Source organism: Salvelinus namaycush, chromosome 5 (genome assembly GCF_016432855.1).
Source record: "Salvelinus namaycush isolate Seneca chromosome 5, SaNama_1.0, whole genome shotgun sequence".
NCBI lineage: Eukaryota > Metazoa > Chordata > Actinopteri > Salmoniformes > Salmonidae > Salvelinus > Salvelinus namaycush.
The window spans coordinates 53871600-53893918 of record NC_052311.1 but is presented as its reverse complement, the minus strand read 5'-3'; the positions used below and the strand labels follow the sequence as shown (position 1 = coordinate 53893918).

General features: G+C 41.7%; 1 protein-coding gene across 2 annotated transcripts in view; it reads left to right on the top strand.

Moving 5' to 3' along the window:
- LOC120048490 (growth factor receptor-bound protein 10-like) overlaps nt 1–17404 on the top strand; it is a 77749-nt gene extending 60345 nt beyond the window's left edge. Inside the window, exons 1-13 of one of the 2 annotated variants that reach the window (XM_038994497.1) lie at nt 1490–1747; nt 2694–2850; nt 6320–6435; nt 6975–7049; nt 8410–8547; nt 8874–8984; nt 10953–11048; nt 11289–11363; nt 11671–11787; nt 12137–12203; nt 12317–12404; nt 12604–12697; nt 12863–17404. In XM_038994497.1, the coding sequence (XP_038850425.1) occupies nt 1703–1747; nt 2694–2850; nt 6320–6435; nt 6975–7049; nt 8410–8547; nt 8874–8984; nt 10953–11048; nt 11289–11363; nt 11671–11787; nt 12137–12203; nt 12317–12404; nt 12604–12697; nt 12863–13009 (1326 nt within the window). In that variant the 5' untranslated portion in view covers nt 1490–1702 and the 3' untranslated portion in view covers nt 13010–17404. Of the gene's footprint in view, nt 1–1489; nt 1748–2693; nt 2851–6319; nt 6436–6974; nt 7050–8409; nt 8548–8873; nt 8985–10952; nt 11049–11288; nt 11364–11670; nt 11788–12136; nt 12204–12316; nt 12405–12603; nt 12698–12862 lie in introns of those variants that run through there. The other variant, XM_038994498.1, reaches the window with a different exon arrangement.
- The last annotated feature ends 4915 nt before the right edge of the window (nt 17405–22319 follow it).

Genomic DNA, 22319 nt, shown 5'->3' with positions numbered 1-22319 from the left:
CCCTACTTACTACTATCACAGAACATTCGTTTGTCTCTTCTTTTCTCTCTCTTTCTCTCTATTTCTTGTTCTGTCTCTCTCTCACCTCACCCTCTCTCACCTCAGTCTCTCACCTCTCTCACTTTTGTCTGTCTCTGTGTATCTGCTCTCTTTCACTTTTTCTCTCCCTCCCTCCCTCCGCTCTCCCTCTCTTTCACTCTCTTCCTCTACTTATCTCTCATCTTTTACTATCTCTTCCTCTACTTATCTCTCATCTTTCACTATCTCTTCCCCTCTCTACTTATCTGTATCTTTCACTATCTCTTTCTCTCTCTCTCTCTCTCTCAATTAAATTTCAATTTAAGGGGCTTTATTGGCATGGGACTCTTTCTCTTGCTCTCTGTCTCTCTGTCTCTATCTCCCTTCCTCCCACCCCCTCCTCTGTCTGGTCATACTCCCCTCCCCTGCCACAGCCCCGCTCTCTTTAAGGCTTTATGGTGCTTTCAAGACAACTGGAAACTCTGATAAAAAATTGCGGTAGAATCGTAACGTCAGTGATCTTCAGGTCGGAATGTCGGAGCTCTAGAAAGAGGCCTGAGTTGCTGACTTGGAGTTCCCAGTTGTCTTGAACGCACTGAAGTCGTAAGTCAGATTTCCCAGTTTCAAGTTCCCAGTTGTTTTGAACGTGGCAATAGTAGTGAAACCCTAAATCATCCTCTCTGACCACTATGGCTGCTTCCTGCTTCCTACACTGGAAGGAAGGGAACCATTATCCTCCTTCTCCCTTCAGCATAGTGTTTTGTATATAGATATTGACCCATTGAGATGAGAGGATGTTGAAAGGACATCGGCTAAATGTCTACTCCAGGCGGGGTGGGGCAGAGCCTTTGTCAGTCCAGTCAGTGGGGTATTAAGTATCTGAAGTAAAACAAAAAAAAGAGGGGTGGGGGGCGAGCCGAATAGTGAACACACTAAGTTTCCGTGTTTTGTTCTTTTGAGAGAAAGAATGTTGGCATGAAGCTAGACTCGAGGGGAGGCCAACGAGAAGTTCAAGTACTCAGGTTTGTTTCATTTAGCCCGTAATGAGCCTTGCGCTGTCGTGAGAGAGATTTCTGACTGCAAAGTTCAAAGCTGAGCCACGGAGAGAAAAAAGAAAAGAAACAAGCCCTCACTTGAAACTTCAGAACATGTTGGGAGGTTAAAACGACGGCTTCTTTCACTCTGCCCCACACCCTCTTAAATGATCATTTTCACTTTTACTCAAAAAGAATCCGAAAGCTATTCAGAGCTGCAGCCTGATAAAGTTGACTGTGTCTGTGCATGACTGTGCGTCTGTGTGTGCGTGAGAGAGAGAGAGAGAGAGAGAGAGAGGGTGTGTTTGTCTGTGTGTGTGTGTGTCTGTGTGGGAATGATTACATCAGCCTGAGCGAGCCCTATGATTGGTTAAGGAAGTGTGGTTTGATTCACTACCTAAAAGCCCATGGCTGTAACCCTTTGTGAGAGAAGCAGAGGGAAGTTGTCAGCTAGCCGGACTGGAAATAGTGCCATCTGCTTGCTCTGTCCTGCACTAGGCAGAGGAGAGGAGATTATGTGACAGGTACCATAACAGGCAGCCGCTGACAGAGAGGAAGGAACTGTGCTGTACTAGTCTTTTTTTCAACCAAGTTGAGGAGAGGGTTGTTCGTCTGTGTGTGTTCTGTGCGGAGGCAGACTCACTCCAAAAATGCCATCGTGCTCTCCGGACTGCTGCCTATTACAGGCCGTAGAGGTAAGCTCTTAGAGACATATTTAACCGCTTTTACCTTTTTCTCTGAAGTCTGACAAAGGTTAGCTGAGACGAGGGTCAAAGTATATGCTTTAAAGGTCGAAGATAAAAATAAAATAAAAATGTAAGATATGACGAGCGAGGAGGGAATATGTGAGAGGCTCAGATTGGATCGAAGCCCGCTTGAAAGGAGGAATCGTTTTTTTCTTTCCTGTCGAAAGAAGATATGATGTTCTGTTGTAAGGCTTTGAATTTGTTGAAGCTATAGCTGGAGAAGGGAATGAGAATGTATTTTTACAAGGCATCATGTTCAAAGTGTGCGTACTGTAGCCTAAGTGGGAAGGCTAAGGAAGCTAAATTCCTACTAAAATCTCTTTGCGGGAACCAGAGGAAATAGGATCTGTGCTCAGAGGGGGATTTATCAAGGCTTTATCCGTTGTTTCTATTAATGTGCTATATTCCTCTTTACAGTATCTTTCTATACAGCTTATTTCAGTATCTTTCTATACAGTATCTTGTTCTATACTGTATCGTTCTATACACTATTTTTCTATGCAGTATCTTTCAGTCAGTGGGTAATCTCTATGGAAACAGGTGGTGTGGATTGAATGACTAAAACAGTCCCCTTAGTATTTATGCTTGAAGTATGATTCTGATGAGTGTCACATTTATGTTTTTAGAACCTATATTTTCCCACAAACCGCTGCCATTGAGAAAGGATTGTATATGTCTGGTATGCTCATCAAACACGCATGGTTATGAATGGAAGTGAATTAGCTCTTGGTATTATATTGCAAATGTTGTGCTATCTAGTTATGCTTTCTATGTAAAACTATGCCTGCCTACGCCTGAACTATGCGTCTCATCTATCTGAATTATGTCTGTCTGCCTACGAGGTTGTGTCTGGGAATAGTTCTAACATGAAAGGGCCTTTTCATTCCTCTTCTAGATTATAAACATTTTCAGCGAGGACGGCATGGGGAAAGTAGTGGAAATCCCAGCCGACATGACTGCAAGAGATCTTTGTCAGCTCCTCGTGTACAAAAGCCATTGTGTGGACGACAACAGTTGGGCACTTGTTGAGCATCACCCTCTTCTCGGACTAGGTAAGTGGCAACCTGGTGCGCTGGATGGGTGGGCTGGTGGGCAGGCTGGCTGGCAGGACATAGCCTAGCGCTCCCTCCCCCCTCGGCCCTCGCTCTGTGAGAAGCCAACTGGATAATGAACATGTTCTCCTGCTCATGTTAAAGTCAACAGAGGTCTCGCTATGGAAACCAAGAGTCATCATAAATAATAGATAGCCTACATCTGTAGCCTATATTTTCTCTTGTATAGCATTATTTTGGTTAACAGTCGTTAGCTGCCTGTCTGTGCCTGCTCTTAGTCTTTTAGACGGTTTCAGAGTCTGGTGTATGGGGCACCTTATATAGTACACTACTTTTTTTTATTTTTATTATTATTATTTTTTTTTTAATTTTTATCCCATTTTCTCCCCAATTTTCGTGGTATCCAATCGCTAGTAATTACTATCTTGTCTCATCGCTACAACTCCCGTACGGGCTCGGGAGAGACGAAGGTCGAAAGCCATGCGTCCTCCGAAGCACAACCCAACCAGCCGTACTGCTTCTTAACACAGCGCGCCTCCAACCCGGAAGCCAGCCGCACCAATGTGTCGGAGGAAACACCGTGTACTTGGCCCCCTTGGTTGGCGCGCACTGCGCCCGGCCCGCCACAGGAGTCGCTGGAGCGCGATGAGACAAGGATATCCCTACCGGCCAAACCCTCCCTAACCCAGACGACGCTATGCCAATTGTGCGTCGCCCCACGGACCTCCCGGTCGCGGCCGGCTGCGACAGAGCCTGGGCGCGAACCCAGAGACTCTGGTGGCGCAGTTAGCACTGCGATGCAGTGCCCTAGACCACTGCGCATAGTACACTACTTTTGACCAGAGCGCTATGGGCCCTGTTAGAGGAAGTTCACTATGTAGGGAATAGAGTGCCATCTGAGACAACGGGCTCTTAGTTCAGGACCGGGAACCCTCCTGACATCACTCTCCCAAACCTTAGTTTGTTACCGTACCTGAGAACGGATATACGGTCACTTACAGTTAGAGATAAGAATGTACCAGAACATGGTCACGTGTAATAATATGGTAATAATATGGTAATAATATGATTAGAGATGTTCTTTATTATCTAATTCTGGACCAGGAATTGCGATCACTGGCTCATACAGGTACTTTGCTGTGTCTAGTTACTTTATAACTAGTCCCTCCCCCCCATGCTAGTCAACATTTGTACAGGGACTTTACTTTGGGCTTATACCATAGCTGAACAGGATAACGCTAGTCTCACTGAATGTTTGATTCATTGAAATGAGGTTGTGTAAGTCAAGACGTTAAGAGTTCTGAGAAGCAGAATGCTCCAAACTTCAACCCCCTAAGGAACGAGCAATTATAAAACACATGTTGTGTCTGGGCTTATATCTTCATTATAGCAGATGGGTAAAATGAGAGTACTGTATTTCTGGGAATGTTTAGGCCTAAACACTGAAATATAGGCTACACAATATGTACGCACAACATGAAGGGTAACAATTATATGCAGTATTATTTGCAGTAATTATTTAGGTTTTATGTTGCATATGTGAAGAGGGTGTAGTTCATATTGATATGTGTGTCTGAATTATCCAGGTTTTGTATGTTTTTTTTTTAAGGAATTTGCTAAAAAAACGTCAATTTCCTTTCGATATCCTGAGCGCATTACAGTCCAAAGGAAATGGCATATTTATTTAAAAATCTTCAAACTAATAACACTATATGGCGATTAGAACACAACAATATTACATATCTGAAGCACAGGCCTCTAAAGCTCTTAAAATACCGTCACATGGTCTGTTCTGATTGGTTTGGTGTCGGCGCTGCCAAAACCGTGCTAAGTGCAGTAGGGATAACCAGTATAACTTCATCCCTCTACAATGGCAAAATTCTACAGACTATGGATGCATCTCAAATGGCAATCTTTTCTTATAGTGAACTACAGGGCACTATATTGCACTATAAGGTGCCATTTGGACGCAACCTCCATTCGTTGTAAAAGGAACCAGGGCTGATCTGACCTTTAGAAGCCACCTGAATGGAGCTAGGGCAGGCTCTCTATGGTGAGTCGTCCACTAGAGGCAAGGCAAGGTCACTCTTCCTAATTGCTCCTTAATCTGACCAGGCCTGTCCAGATGGGCTTTGTTGTATAAGAATGACATCCAGCCAATTAGATATGTTGCTTTCCCAACCTTGCTCCCAATCCCCTCGCTAAGGAGGAAACTGGAAAAGACAGGGAGACACACAGATCCAAAATGGAGACGGAGTCCCTGACTCCCTGGTATAAAGAAGGCTAACGCTTCTGTCATTATTGAGTCGTATCTTCTCTTCAGAATGGCGGAGTCCAGAGGAGATAGTTGAAAGACAACCCCACAATCAGTGGGGGTGTTTCCTTAGAGAAAGAAAGAGAGAGAGAACGAGAGAGCGAGAGAAGGCCACTGTCAGTCATCGGGTGAATAGAATAGCTGATAAGAATAATGGCCAATGACCCTCCCTCAGCTTCCCCCACAAAGGGTTATAACCTCTACAGGCTTTAAGCTAGTGAGTCAGGGGCTTGACTGACTCATAGTCAGAGAGGAAGTGACTCACCAAAGAGCCTCAATAAAGGCAAGGTAGAGGTGGTACTGGATTGGCTCTCCATTTTTTGGGATATAAGTGGACTGGAATCCAACCAGGTTGCAACATCAGTATGATACTACCCACATAGTTTCTGAAAACGTCCACATTGTCTATTTCTTCTTTCTCTCCCTCTTAATGAGTGCGAGTATCTTACTGCTTGTCCAAGAAAGCCTGGGCCCTTCCTCCCCAGTCCCCAGTGTCTCCTTTCCTGCTGCCAAAATCTATTTAGGAATCCTGCTTCCACAGTTGGATGTGAAACATGTGTTCCTGCAGAGAGAGCAGGGGCCAGGCAGGGTCAGTGGTCCAGGCAGACAGCAGGGCCTGTATAGCATAGCAGCATAGCCCCACTAATTGTTTGAGAGAGGGGGGAGTGAATGTATGCTCAAGACATCGACAGGATGGGGGGGGAGGAATATAGCGGGGTTGGGGTCAATTCCAGTCAATTCAGAAAGTAAACCAAATTCCAATTCCAAATGTTCCTCGTTGAAAAGCATTGAAGAGAATTGGAATTGGAATTTCAGTGTACTTCCTGAATTGACTGGAATTTAAATGGAATTGATCCTAACCCTGGAACATAGTGAGAACATGCTGATTTGTCTGCAAGTTTTGGATAAGATAAGGGTGTGTGTGGGGTGGAGTGTTAGGGTGAGGGGGTGGGCAGAGTACGCAGGGAGTGGGGGATGGGGATGGGGGGGGGGTCATAGGCTGAACTGCTTGTTCTTTCATTGTTTGCTTTTCACCCAATGTTCAAGACATGAAAATTACTACAAATGTTGTTCTTTTTCTTGTTAGAGACGTGATATTGTGTCCTTATTGTAGGCTTCCATTTGGTAACTAGCTCCTTCTCTCTCTCTCTACAGAGAGGTGCTTGGAGGACCATGAGCTAGTGGTACAAGTGCAGGCATCCATGACCAGCGAGGGCAGATTTCTGTTCAGGAAGAACTATGCCAAATATGAATTCTTCAGAAATCCCTTGGTAGGTTGTTTTTTGTTTGTTTCCAAAGAATCCCAGAGCTCGCCTGCAGAGTTTTTGCTTGTCCTATTTATATTCTCTACATGTGTAAACCGTTATAACAAGCCTGGATTTTATTTTTTGTTTACAAGCAATGCATTTCATAAATGAGTGGAGAATGTTTGATTGGGCTTGTTAAATTTTGCATATTACCCAGAAAAATCCTACTACACTCTCACAATCAAGTGGGCCTCATCTTTCACTAACTTTATAGCAATGTACCCACTCACACTCAGAAAAATGAACAGATTGTGATAATACTGTTAGACTGGTGGATATAACTATCCAGGACTCAGGGTCTGGGAAACTGTCCCTAAACATACTTATTTAAGAAACAGTTTGAAAAGCTATGAGACAAATGCTATTGTTTAATGTTTTTCTTCATTTTCATTTGGGAAGGGGATTCATTTAATATCTCTTGGCGTTCCACCTCCATCCTTCTGAGTTTCCTTTTACCCACAACCTCTTCGCTAAACGACTGCTTTCCTCTCACTTACCAACAGAATTTCTTTCCCGAGCATATGGTTGCATGGTGCCAGGAAACAAATGGTGCAATCCCACCATCTCAACTTTTACAGGTATATACCGTAGAACCGTAAAGACTCCACTACCTCAGCATACTGCATACTTCAGTCTGTGTTGTGTACTGTGTCTGATCTCCTTCAAAAATCTCACCTTTGACCTCCTTGTGCATGTCTTGTCAGAGAACACTCTGTAACACTTGATGTTCTGTTGACATACGAGTGTCTCTGCACATGCAGGCCAGGCGTGCCTAACAGAAAGACAGACAGACAGACAGACAGACAGACAGACAGACAGACAGACAGACAGACAGACATTACAGCTTCTGAAGGGAAGCAACTGTGAGAGGAGAGTAAAGGAACGTACTGAATGTTATAGCACAGCGCTTCAGGCCATCATCCTCCCATCCTGCGCCAGGCAGCACAGCGTAGCTGCATGGTGCCTTTAAAGACCTGAGGCTCTAATGGAATGAAGTTTACATGTTCAGCCTGCAAATGTAGTAGTGTGACAAAGCGTTATTAAAAGGCCCATAACTGGAATCCATCCACTATGGCAGAAAGCTTTTAAAATGATACCATTCCTGACATGGTCAGATTGAAGGAGCAGGCTGGTGGCGGTTCCAGGAATCCAGTGAAGGCAGATCATAAACAGTGGATCACTTAAAGGTGCACTACGCAAAAATCGCTATGCTATTTCCTGGTTGCAAAAATTGTAATAGTTAGCCTACTTTCAGTCATTATGTAGAGAATCAGTGTGCTTTCTAAACCACTGTAAAATAACTTTTCCATGACCAAATATAATGTATTTTCAGCTGTTTGAAGCTGGTGTACAGAGCCGGGAGTGAAGGACGCAAAAGCGGAACTTAAGAACGGGAAGCAAATGAAATGGCACACATAAAACACATCTACCGCGTCTTAGACTTGCTTTCAATGAGAATGTCAGATCCTTAACTTCAATTTCTATGTCGGTTTGGACGGGTCGTCAAAAAGTGACATATTGCACCTTTAATTAGTGTCTTGTCAGGTCAGGAGACAGTGTCTGGATGTGGCAGAGAGAGTTCTGTATTCTGCAGGGCATGTTAAAACCAGTAGGTGCTTATCTTATCGCTCCAGTCAGTTCTTGCAACAACTTGCTGTCAGAATCAGAACTCCTTGTTGAATTGTCTGTCTCTATAGTGTGTATGTGTCTTGGTTGATACTGTTACATAAGACAGAACATATGTCTGAACATTTCTCTCCCATGCTTAAAGTGGCTCATAAAAATTGGTCTCACAAGAATGCCAAGATTGTTCGTTATATAAATGTTTGTTTTCTGGCTAGGAAGGAAGGCAGTGGAGGGTTATTTCTCCGAGACCCATGGAAATGATGATATTTGATTTGTGCTAAAGCCTTCTTCTCTCTCTCTCTCCTTTCTCAGAATTTCTTGAACTCCAGCAGTTGTCCTGAGATCCAGGGCTTTTTATACGTGAAAGAGATGGGCAGGAAATCCTGGAAGAAGCTGTATGTGTTCCTTAGACGCTCAGGACTTTACTTTTCTACGAAAGGAACGTCGAAGGTATTTGGCCAACTCTTTTCTACTGTATGCTTAGTACACTAACTCTGTTAGTATTAGGCTTGTATTGCTGAATCCTTGAGCCAATATCCCACATTTAAACTGCACTAGTAATAGCCTACAAAGTCTAATACTTTAGTTGCTAGTTAAGAGGCTGCTTGCCTCAATCATCTGTGTACATACTTGCTGCTCAGAGATGCCTGCCTTCTCTATTTCCCATACAACCACACATGCTGCTATTGATTTGAGTGGAGCTCTGCTCTCTGTTACCTCCAGGCTTAAGTTTCTTTGTGATGAAATGACATCGGATATTGATTTATCCTCCACAGGAGCCCAGGCATTTACAGTTACTAGCAGACCTGGAGGACAGCAATGTCTTCACAGTAACAACAGGCAAGAAGCTACACAGTGCGCCGACAGACTACGAGTTCTGTATAAAGGTACGTTCAAGAGAAAGAAAGGCCTCTGCACTCGAGGCATTGCAAGTCATTCAGATGCTCATATGTTGTCTATTATTCCGCTGTCTTCTATGGAGGACAAGTCGTCTCCTATTACAGTTATTGAACAGTGTCGTGTCTAGACTGTGTCTGCTTCCCAAATGGTGCACTATATAGGGAATAGGTTGCCATTTGGTACGCATCCTGTATCTTGCCTGACGAGAGGCAGGCCTCGCTGCCATTGTGTGCTCTGTGCTGACCCACTTTCTGGCTATATAATAAATGGATAGAGAGTGAAACCAAAATCTAACAAAATCCTATTTTATTCTGCAACAAGATCAGGGTTGGGTCGGTTCCTTTCTAAATGTAATCCGTTACAGTTACTAGTTACCTGTCCCAAATTGTAATCAGTAACATTTTGGACACTTTTGTAACTTTTGGACACTTTTGGATTACCTCAACTCAGTAATGTAATCTGATTACTTGCAGATTACTTTCCCCTTAAGAGACATTAGAAGAAGAAAAACATTATATTACCAATTGAACAACATATATTGCAGAATAAATCAATGTTAGAGGTTACATTGCTGGCCATAAATGGATGATGCATTTTACTTCATGGGTTTGTTATGTTGGTTTCTTCTAATCCATTCTTTCTAATTTTATACAGATAATAATACAATTAGCATACAGTATTTACAGTCATTCCAATTAATTTAATATCCCTTTATCTTTAAGAATAAGGCCTAGAAATATGGAAGTATAGATTAGGCAAATTGTTTTACCTGAGCACAACCCAAAACAAAGGACTTATTAGCCTACTCTGTTGTTTTTGTTGTCATGGAGGACTGATTGGGCTCATTGCTTCGAGTAAGAAAAATAAATGCTGCTCTCATGGAATGGCATGCTTTGAGCACTTCCCGAAAAGAGCTATTTGCATGTAAAAAATGTATGCCATATGCTGCATTTGCTATAGGCCTATTGTATACGTTTTTGTTGGTGACACTTTGGTATCTGGATAATTTTCAGCTTTTTAAATCTAAGTGTGTGAGTTTGATCGTGTATCCATTAGGCCCATGGGCATTTTGAATCACCACAAATTAGATTGAGCAATAAAAGCCCCACTCATGGACTTCTTAAATGAAACTTGTTTTTGACAGTATGGAGCACAATACCACAGAGGAGTTTAGAAGGGAGCAACTCAAACTTTTATTCCATAGGCTGGGATCCGCACTATGCAGCTGTTGAGGGAGTGCATTTTTTCACTCGCTGTCCACTGGTTGCAAAAACAATGATTGATAGGCAGCTTAAACTTCAATTCAACCATTATTTGGTTAAAATACACATAAACATTTGTAAATAGCCATCTACAACAATCACAATCCGTAATGAGCAAATAACTAATAGAGAGAGCAGCGGTGTGATTCACATCATTGTGCTATGTCGATATCAATAATACGTGATATCCGTATCGCCCGTAGGCTACACCACTGCTGTCGTCCTTACCTCTACGCATTTATTCAAGTTGGATCATCTTTGGACTGTAGCCTACAAAAGCCCATTCCTGCTCTTTTCCCGCAATACATCTAACGCATTTGGTGTGTCATCATAGAGGTCTCTGACTCGCTCAGGTGGAAAAACTTAAACTTACACCTTTTCAATGCTGATTTGAATGTCATTGAGACAACAGAAAGGTGTCAAAGAATTTCAGAATTTCAAAGTAATCCTAGAAGTAATCATCCAGTTTTTCAAAAGTATCTGTAATCTGATTACAATATTTTGCTGGTGACATAATGGATTACAGTCCCCCCCCCCCCCGCCAACCCTGAACAAGATCAACTATCATCTCATGGGATATGTCAGTGTACGAGGGAGGAGGGTTTTAGTACAACCATACTGTCTGAATGGTTGTTTCTAATGATGAGGTGTTTGTTTGGTCTCTCTAATTGGTTGTTGTGTGTTAATTGACAGCCCAACAAGAGGACTGAGCTGAAAGAGTTGAGGATGTTGTGTACTGAAGACGAACAGAGCAGAACTTCCTGGATGACAGCCTTCAGACTCTTCAAGGTACCAACGCCATGGCAACAAGCCCTCAATACACTGCAAAGTAGTGCCTCAGTTATACCAGAGGGTTGTATCAGATGCCAGTTCACTTGGGTTTTTGTGAGAGTCAGTTATACCATGCTAATTTGAATACTGTCAATCTTTATGAATTTGATGAATATTTTGGAAGGTTTGCTATTGGTTGACTTAACCCAAACAAAAGCAAACCTTTTCATTTGTGGATATTCTCCTTATTCTTCACAGTATGGAATAGTCCTCTATCAGAACTACAAGATTCCTCAGCAGAGAAAAACTCTGTCACACTTTTCAACACCAGTGGTAAGCCTCTCCTTTTAGCTCCTTACTGCCACCATGCCAGCCAAACTGTTGTTAACATCCAGACTCTTTCTCGGTTGTCTTTCTTGATTCTTTGTGTCCTCTATTTCGGTGATTCGAACCAGCGACCTTTCGGTTACTGGCCCAACACTCTTAACCTCTAGGTTACCTGTCCAGTGCGTTTTGAGAAGGAAGTGAGGAGAGAGGAGGACTTCAATGACAGACAATTGAGAAATAGCCCTAGTACTGTAACAGGGCATTTTCTACATTGGAATTGTATTGGCATTGACACTGCTTTGTCTCCCTCTAGCGGAGTGTGTCCGAGAATTCTCTGGTTGCCATGGATTTCTCAGGAAGGATAGGCAGGGTGATCGACAATCCCTTGGAGGCCCAGAGCGCTGCCATGGAGGAGGGCAATGCATGGAGGGTGAGTCTCTTTCTACAACATTACTACAATGTTACTATTACAATGGTTCTACAACAACAATACAACCTTACTACAACGTAACTACGTCACAGCAATGTTACTACAACGTGACCACAATGCGACTACGACGTTATTAAGATATTACAATGCTTATATGACCTTATGGTCTGAAAGAAGACTTACTGCTGAAACGTTGGTGATTTAGAAATAATCTGAGCAAGAGTGCAACAACTTTTCTTTGGGTCATGCTCGTCACAAAGCTATCATGCGATCCGTCATGCAGCAGTGCCAATGAAGTAAGAACCTTTTATTAACAAACTAATCCATGTTTGTTTGTTCTGTATCTCAGAAGAGAAGTCAACGGATGAACATTCTAGGTAGTCCCAGTCCACTACATCCCTGTTTATTAAACTCAGGTAATTCAACAACATAAGTTCTCACAATCCCTGTGTTATTTGAGTTGGCTACATTCTGTGTAGATAAAGCCTTGACCCTGTCCTAAAGCTCTCCTTTCCTCTTCCACGTCCAGTTATTCACAGAACACAGCTGTGGTTCCATGGGCGGATAACGCGAGAAGAGTCCCATCGGATGATCCACCAACAAGGCCAGGTGGACGGGTAAGACTCCTCAGTCGCTCCTCAGTCTCTGCAACCACACAGCCAACCTAATATTTGATTAGGATTTATTTCATTATTAAAGTGTCTTGCATCTTCAGAATGCCCAGCCCACATGCCAATATATGTTGGATTTAAATTTGTAAATTTGACAGACGTTGAAGTTTTCACCAAAGACTGATTTTCCCCATTTTCTGCTCAGGTTGTTTCTCTTGAGGGACAGTCAAAGCAACCCAAAGGCCTTTGTCCTCACACTGTGCCATCATCAGAAAATTAAGCATTTCCAGATCTTACCGGTAAGTGAGCTTTACCTTGCCTCTGGGCTTCTTCTCTCTTTGACCTCCCCCCCTCTCTTATGTCTACAGGCACACTAGAAAACCAAGTAAAACAGCCTTAACTTTTGTTGTTCATTACTACCTCTTGTTCTCACCTGACTGTTGTCTCTATGGTCCGTCCTGCAGTGTGAAGAGGATGGCCAGATCTTCTTCAGCCTTGACGACGGGTCCACCAAATTCACCGATCTGATCCAGCTGGTGGAGTTCTACCAGCTCAACAGAGGAGTCCTACCTTGTAAACTCAAGCACCCCTGCACCCTCGTAGCCTTATGACCCCTGACCTATGACTTGACCGGACTCTGCCTAAAAACAAACTCAATACTTTTTCTTTAGGAGAAGCTGATGTGATGAACTCATGTTGTTGTTGATGTGTTATGAGCTGCCAGAGACTGCGGATGGAACGGGACGGAGTGGTTGGTGGGTTAGGACGGACGCTAGTGGACTTCAGTGACCTCTGTGTTCCGGAAGGAAGAAGGAGATAAAGAAGCAAAAATAAAGCAAAAAGATGCACCACGTTGTTATTAACTCTTATAAAAAAACAAAAACATTTTCAAGTTTGTATTCATAGTCACCAATAAGCTCTGATCCACTGACACGGTTTAGTGACAGTTTATGAGATCAAAGTAGTTTTTATTTTCCTTGTCCAATCATCAGGACTTTGTTTAGTCTGGGCCACTTTTTTACATAATGAAAGTATTTTTTTGTGTTACAAATCATCTATACTACAACCTTTTTTTGAAAAGCTGATTGTTTTCTAGTTTGGCGCTTGTGAAACTGGGAACAGGCCTTTCCACACTGACTGAAGAAGAATTCCTCTACTGTCTCATTCCTCTCGTTACCAACAATGGCAAATCCCTCCTGTGTTGGAGGGATGGATGGACAATCTGATATTCGTAAAAAACATCACGAGACAGATCACGAGGCCAGCTGTCTCTGTCAAGCTGTGGGAAAGGAGAGGCTGGAGCTGGTAACTTAGGATGGAGCTGAAGGATACTCAAGGACTACACAGGATCCATTCATTCCACTCTCATAGGACTTTTCTTCATTTCTTTCTTTCTTTCTTTGGTGAGCTCACAGGCTTTTGTATTCATAACATTTTAGTACTGCATCATCAAATGTGTTCTTAGTCCGTTTTAGTTTCTTATCAGTAGTCTGGAGCGTATAGATTTCTAACAGTCACACAACAACAACTAAATCACTACATCCAGTTCAGTGTTAAATCAATCCATCATGTGCTCCACCATCCGGTGTTCCACATACAACCACATGAACTTCCCCCCCAAAATATAAACAACTACAGGTATTCATTCACTCCCTATCTCATCCACTCATTTAAGTCCACGTAGTAGATAGCTGTTGAGGTCCACGCTGCTAGCCTAGTCCTATACCGTGTGCTATAACCAACCCTTCTATTGTTGCCTACAGTACGTATTCAGAATGGCACTAGGCTACCAAGCTGCTCTTCAGGTGATAACAAGCAACATAACAGCTAAGGAAGGCTCTGCTCTTGGGTCTCTCTTGGTGTCAACGCAATAATAATCTATATGTAAAACATTGGAAAGCATATGGCCATCTTGTGGACTGTAATTCCATATTGTAAGCTTTCTGAAGATATGGTTATGATTATATGACTAAAACCTAACTTAGGCCACTGGGGAGGGTGCCACAGTTTTCTTTTAAACCCACCTGTTTGCATTCCCTCCGTCAGAACACAGGGAAATATAACCACTACACCAACCTCTTGTGATCCACTAGAGGGATCTGACTAGCTCAGAGTTGATGTGTACAGTCCAAGGTCGGTCTGTCTGTTGTGCTGTCTGTAGAATTGAACTAGAATCAATCGACTCGTCTGCTGTGAGGACCCATCTTCTTAATCCAAGGGTGTGTCCCAAATGGCACCGTATTCCCTACATAGTGCATTACCTTACTTTTGACTAGGGCCCATAAGGCTTTGGTCAAAAGTAGTGCACTATATCAGGAATAGGGTGCCATTTGGGACACACACACCAAGTCCATTTATTTTGGACTTGTTGCTTTTCTTTTCCATGATGTGATTGAATGATTGTTTTTGGAACAGACACTGTGAAGCCCTAGTGATGGATGATGCCCTGAAGTGGAAGGGTTTTTACTGTCCAGCCTTGTCCAAGGTTGCAGTGAACACACAGATTTGTAAAGATGCTTTTACCTGTAACGCAACATTAAGAAAGAGCCATCTTTTGATTTTATTTATGGTGTCTTAAGCTAGATAGATACAGATACAGAATATTAGCCACACTATCTACAAGTTCTGCACAATTACCTTTTTTTAAATAAGATGCAATGACTCAATCATTTCAAGTATTGTTTCGCAAATGTATTTATTTATCTAGATGTGAGTGATTACTTGAAATGTAGCTCTTTTCTCAGCGCTGTTCGGTACTGTTTTATCATTACCATGGAATGATTGAACCGCGTAATTATTACATAGCATCTATTACATAGCTTATATTTCATTTCTTGCTTTTTATGTTTGAACACTCAAACTATTTTATCACCAACACTTACTATGAAGTAACGTTCAAGTGGTGTTCCCTAATGTCATGGTTTTTATTCGAAATTGGTGTCAGTAGAAAAAGTGTGGGGAATAAAAGTCACTAATATTTCAGTCACAGTGCGTTTCACATCGATATTCAGTTTAATGCCTTTCTCTCACACATTCTTCTACATTTAGGAAATCTTTTCACATTAACTCCTCAATAATATTTCAAACACACAGGTTGAATTAGATTACATATAAAACTTTTTTTTTACATATTTAAACATTTGACCTCTTAAGTGTGACTCACTGATACTGTCAATCGAATGAATTTCATATCTGGATATTTAATTCGTGAGTTGATTTTCAAATTCACACTGTTATTTGAGCTGTCAGTTCAGTTGCTCTGTCCCTTTCATTACAGTTAGTTGTCTTCCATTTTACAGAACTTTCACTCGTTAAACTTCGCGTTAATTAGAACTTTGTTTCTTGTGTCAGAAGTGAAGCTATACCTTTACGGTACTTGAGCCACAATTGCAAAAAACAAATTGGTGTACAGTACATTAAATAGCCAAGTCTTTTCCACAACATAGTGTGTTATGCGTATTATCCAATTAGAAAGGCTTGGATGTGATGGCACCACTAGATGCCCACTGCAGTACCTTTTCCATGGAATTGTGAGAGCTACACATCACTGTTTATTGGGTGTGACCAGAGCCATGAATATATAATATATGTTAATGTGGGGCTCTGGGTATGGCATCATTATGACTATACAATGAGCAGGTTAGGTGCCAAAGCTGTTTCCTACTCCTATGCTAAATTAGGTCAAAACGTCGGACAATATATCTTCCCATTGGTCATAATGATTTCAGTAGAAATCAGTTAGGATTGCCTCCTCCGATGGTAATCTTAGCTGTACAATGTTATCTGCAACTCATGTAAAAGTTGTGTACTGAATCAATGTACCATATTAGCATATGAAACCATGTAGATACAACACTGTATTTAGGTTACAGATCACTATTATTACCGCATTGGCTTACTCTTAACTACTTATGAAATGAAGAAACTTGATTTATTTTAGTGGTTTTTATCATTTGGTTTAATGTGCATATCGAGTTTGTTTCTTATGTGTTTGTCATGTAAAAAGCTCTTCACAAATGTCTGTAATATTGAAATGTTGCTGGTATGGAACTGGAGTTGGCTTGGGCATGCATCTTTTCATAGTTCCTGCAAGTCATCTTAAGCTACTCAGACATCACTGACTTCTCAACACTAACTGTTTAGGCCTGTCAGATACAGATACATAGGTGTTTTTCCTATTCAGAAACATTCATATCAGAGGCGACTTCTCTCACATAGTGTCTTGCTATGAACTTGTAGAATGTTACTAGTGACATTGAATCACCTGCAAAGTAGTGAACTAATGAAAGTGAATTAAGTAAATGTACTTTTTTATGTCAGAGAAATGAATGTAACTGGGTTGCTCAGGGTTGACATGGAGCCTGTTGAAAACTGGTCATATCGTCAGACCAGTGAGATTTTGTATGTGCAACGAATACATTGTGTAGTTCTTTTGATCAACTTGGGGTTAATAGTATTTCACCAAACAATATTTTCTTTAGTAAGTAGTTTGGCCTTTATGATATTCTTTCAGCATACCAGTAGTTTCTCCAAAACAGTAGTACAGCACAGTTGATGTAAGGTGTCCTCTTTTCTCTTGTGTAAGTCTGTTTGTCTCAAGAAGCCTAAAACACAGCAGGTGCCTCTGATGACCTTTATCTCTGCACTAAACTAGAGCTGACTTTGGACCGTTCATGGGAACCTTTTCCAGTGATCGATAATGACTTGTGCTTTGCATATATTGTCACAATGCAAGATACAGTGACTGTACAAAGGAGTAAAGCAAATATATATAGATCTATATAAATATAAACGATTATGTATTTCAGGGAATGCAAAAAAAAAAGAACCTGTATCTCTTTTTAAGAGAAAGATCCTGTATTCATACTGTGCTTTGCTTCGATCTGTAAATAGCTGAATGGCTTATATATCTTAATTGTAACCTTTTCAGGTATTTTTGTACAAATAAGGGACTGATATGTTCTGTTTATTGTAATTAGAATAAAACATTAATACATTGCTATTAATTTAAGCTGTGCTGTTTTGTCTTGGTAGGGAAGTCCTCATCAAGGTAATTACAAATGCATTTAAATCACTACTCTATTTGCAAATCATTCTGTTTCTTTTGAATACTATTGCAAATGCTACTTCTTCTAGATTACAATTCTACTGCAATTTACCATGAGTTTAGTTATATATTTTCATCTAGCTTGACATGTCTGCTTGAAATGTCAACTGTACTTCACCCTGTTTGCCCACTAGATGGCAGACAACCACTACGAATAGCAAATCAAATACTCTACTTAAATGGGCAATCATCCACCTAAATGGGCAATCATCCATTGAAACAATAACAAAGCATATTCCCCACACTATGTTTCAGTACAAAGCTGAGGGATGGGGCTGGAGTAACGACTCTCAAATTCATAGACAGAGCTATGGATGCAAAGACTGACCATCCATGATATAGAAATTAAAGTTTTAATCTTGTTTTGAGGCCATGTAGTTTGTTTACATTTTCTTTGTTTACAAACATTGAAGTAAAACAAGCTTATATTTTGGGTTCTGGTGGGGGGTACGACAGTTGGACTAAGCTCATGAGGCATTTATAAGTTATATTCTTCAAGAATCAGTGGGAAGCTACTTATCATTCATTTATAAATCCAAAAAATGATGTAGCAACTGCAGATTGCCCCTTAAAGGGACAAATGTCAGGAACTAACATATTTCAAATGTTCAGGATTGTTCACGTCCCAACAATCAATATTCATTCAAAAGCATTACAGATGTTGGCACAAAACGGTTAAGAGCTGAGAGGTACAGTATTTGACTTGGAAAATGTACTCTATACAGACCTAATGCTGTGTTAATAACATCTTGTAAATTTGTAAATACAAGCATACAACTGTAAAGAAAAATCCACCTGACCGCCCCTCCAAATGGTAATTACTAGGAAACTGTTCTATTATCCCTGAGCTCCGACTTCTCCCATGCTGAACTCTGACGTAATCCATTAAGGATATGACCTCTATAACAGTATTTTCGGCAGTTAAATGAAACAACAAAACATTATTTATTAATTTGGTTTGTGAACACTTTAATTTGTTTGCGAGCACTAGCTGTACTTTTAGTTTATGGTTGATGCGGCTTTTTTGCCATTAGTCAATCAACGTTTCTCAAGTTCAAGGGACGTGAATGCATCTAACTCGTATTCACAACTTCACAATTGGTAATTACCATTTTGCCACTTGGTTATGAATGCAGCATAAGAATGGAGCAATCATCCAGGCCCCATAAGAGAATGTAGATAAACCAACATCCTGGTTATGCAGATGAGAATTGAGATGTACTCTGATTTTCAGATGACAAGAGGTATCAGGTTATCTTGCTTGAGGTCTTTCATCAGATTGACATCTGGCCAGTCTGTATAAACTAAAATGTGTATTTAAGCATTACGATATCCACAGACCCTAGAGGATGCATAACCATATGGATTTTGGAACTAGTTTTAGCTTGTTGACAGTGGGTTAAGTCTAAAATATTAACCCTGAAGGCAAAAATGTATAAAGTCAACATAGTTCACATTATTTCAATTTACTTTATCAATGTAATCCATTTTACCCAGATTTCCACCACAAATCAACAAAGGAGTTTGGTTTATTGATTTAACTATATCAAATATCAACCAAAACGGTATACTTAAAATGAGTTATAACAGGGTTTATAAGTAGTTTGTAAATGTTAAATTAGTAGTTTATTGATAGTTTATAAGTATGTAATAAACAGTTATACCACATTGGTTGAAATTATGTTTGTCAGTTAACTGCTTTCCAAAACCCAAGATTATGAGGCTTTATTGGTAAGTGGTAATACTAACAGTAATATCAATTAACAATAGTAGTTATAACAGTGCCGTGCAACAGGTAGCTAGCTGTGTGCTAAGCCTTTGTGTCGATCAGGCTGTGTGGAAAATTAGTAGGATCTCATTAACTCCTTGTGAATCAGCCCTTCCTGCATGTGCACACTGCCTTGGCCAGGAGCCACACTCCCATTGGCTGGCTGAGGGGGGCCACTGGGCAGATAAAAGAGCTGTGCTCGTCGCTCCTGCTGTACACCACTCCACTGCTCACTGCTGCTGTGTGTGAAGACTGAAGGAGAGGAGGACCCGACCACGACTGTGCCCGACAACGTGAGTACACCCACCGCCAACCACCTACTACCCACCCACCATCTACCCACCCACCGCTCTAATACTCTTATGGTTTTTCAGGACTGCAGGTCTCTACTGGGCTGCAGAATACATGCACACCAGGGGCGGTATGTACAGTATCATAGTAAGAGTGCTGATCTAGGATCAGGTCCCTCCGGTGTATATATAATCTTTGTCATTATGGTCCAAAGGTCAAAACTGTTCCTATATCAGCACTCCTTAACTTGATACGTACAGCTCTGGCAGAGAGGATTGATAGAAACAACAACACCTTAATGACTATGTTGGGTTGTACACGTTTACAACAACAAAAAATCCAAAAGGGTTCTTCGGCTGTCCCCATAGGAGAAACATTTCTGGTTCCAGGTAAAACTCTTTTGTGTTCCATGTAGAACCCTCTCAGTAAAGGGTTCTACCTGGAACCAGTAGTTATTCAAAGTGTTCTCCTATGGGGACAGCTGAAGAACCCTTTTAGGATATAGATAGCACTTTTTGTTCTAAGAGAAGAGGGCAATGTTCATATGTCTCTGTTGAGTGTTGCATGCATGGGTGGCATTCAGAATGATATGCTTCTGTAGATGTACTGTGGTGTTTCGTAACAGCTTGATAGACTATCGTGCAATTGCTTTTGTGTTTTTTTCTCTCTTGCTTCTCTCTTGCTCTTGAAGTTCCCTCTGATCTGTGTCATTTGAATCAGAGCGTTTGTTCTATTACAGTTAGCTTTATGTATTGAATTTTGTAGGCTGTCGTTCCCCATTTTGATTAATCTTCAATATGTAAACACTGCAACAAACTTGCTGACATACCTTACATTTTTAGCCTGCATGGGTTATTCATCATACATTTCAGATTAGGCCGCCACGGAAACAGATTAGAAACCTCTTTTAGACACTTTGTTTCCGTGGTGCTGCATGGGAAATCCTGCACTAAACCACTTGCTGAATGTTAATTTAGAGATGTATATTTTGGAGTCTGGATAGGGCATAAAGAGCCAGAAGTGTACCAGCACGGTAATTAGGTTTATCACCACTAATGGAATTTTCTGTCAAGCAATCAAATAGAGCAGTAGACTTAGTGGGTCACACACACACACACACACATGCACACCACACACACACACACACACACACACACACACACACACACACACACACACACCTGCATTAGAGCGGATTACAGGGGACTATCAGTAGCAGTGTTTACTGTGGTCAGTCAGGGGCAGAACACCTCTCTGTACTGTATTAGCCTCACTATGTTATCTATCTGATCAATACATCAACTCACAATATAAGTCTGTAGTATTTGTCATGCTGCTCTTGTGTTCGAATTGTATTGGTCGCGTGCACAGTTTAGCAGGTGTTATGGCGGGTGCAGCGAAATGCTTATGTTCCTATCAATCAATACAGTAAATGTCAAACAAGCACACAATAATAAAATATATAAAACATTTAATGCAGTTTATATATAAATACTATGTAAACTTTATTAAAGTGACCAGCGTTCAATTACTATGTACATAGGGCAGCATTTCCTAAGGTGCAGGGTAGAGTACCCGGTGGTAGCCGGCTAGTGACAGTGACAAGGGGTAAAGTAGGGTACTGGGCCCAGCTGCCCTAAGTAGGGTCTCTTGGTCCCAGCTTTGATTCACCTGTATTGTGTCTGCCTTGTAGATGAAGGACCAGTACGAAAAGTATAAAAATAGATGTAGTTACTGCAATGTCGCCTTTGGATAAGAGCATCTGCTAAATGACTCAAATGTAAACAATGTATATAAAAAAAAATGGTAGTGGGGTCAACAAGCTGTGGCTCGGGTGGCTGAGGTCCTTTCCTAAAGAAGTATTTAGGTTTGATGCTGTGGTTCTCATTTGAAGGGGATACTTGGCGCTGCCTCTGACTGGGTGGATGGGAAATTGGAGGAAGACTTCCTGCAATGAGATCAAGGTCAGGTCATTTGACCTCACTCATCCAGCCACTCGGGTCATGTGACAGTGTTGATGCCCATTCTGTGTTTTCTGTGACACCGGGTGCTGTAGATGTCCTGTAGGGCAGGCAGTGTGCTCCCGATGGTGTGTTGGGCTGACCGCACCACCCTCTGGAGAGCCCTGAGATTGCGGACGGTGCAAATGCCATACCAGGCGGTGATACAGCCTGACAGGATGCTCTCAATGGTCCATCTGTAGAAGTTCGTGAGGGTGTTAGAGTGTCATGTGAAGGGACCATTTCAGGTCCTCAGCAATGTGCACACAGAGAAACTTTAAGCTTTTGACCCTCTCTCTAGATATGGATGGGGGCTTGCTATCTTTGCTGTCTCCTGTAGTCCACGATCAGATCCTTTGTTTTTTTGACGTTAAGGGAGAGGTTATTTCCTAGCACCAGTCTGCCAAGGCACTCACCTCCTCCCTGTTGACTGTCTTGTCGTTGTTGCTAGTCAGGTCTACCACTGTTATGTAGTCAGCAAACTGAGTTGGAGACGTGCGTGGGTGAACAGGGAGGACAGGAGGGGGCTGGGCGCACACTCCTGTAGGGGCCCACGTGTTGAGGATCAGCGTGGCGGAGGTGTTGTAGCCTACCTTCACTACCTAGCGTTGGCCCATCAGGAAGTCCAGGTACCAATTTCTACAGGGATGGGTTCAGACCCAGGGCCCTGAGCTTAGTGATGAGCTTGGAGGGCATTACGGTGTTGAAGGCCAAGCTATAGTTGATGAACAGCATTCTTACATGCAAATTGTAGT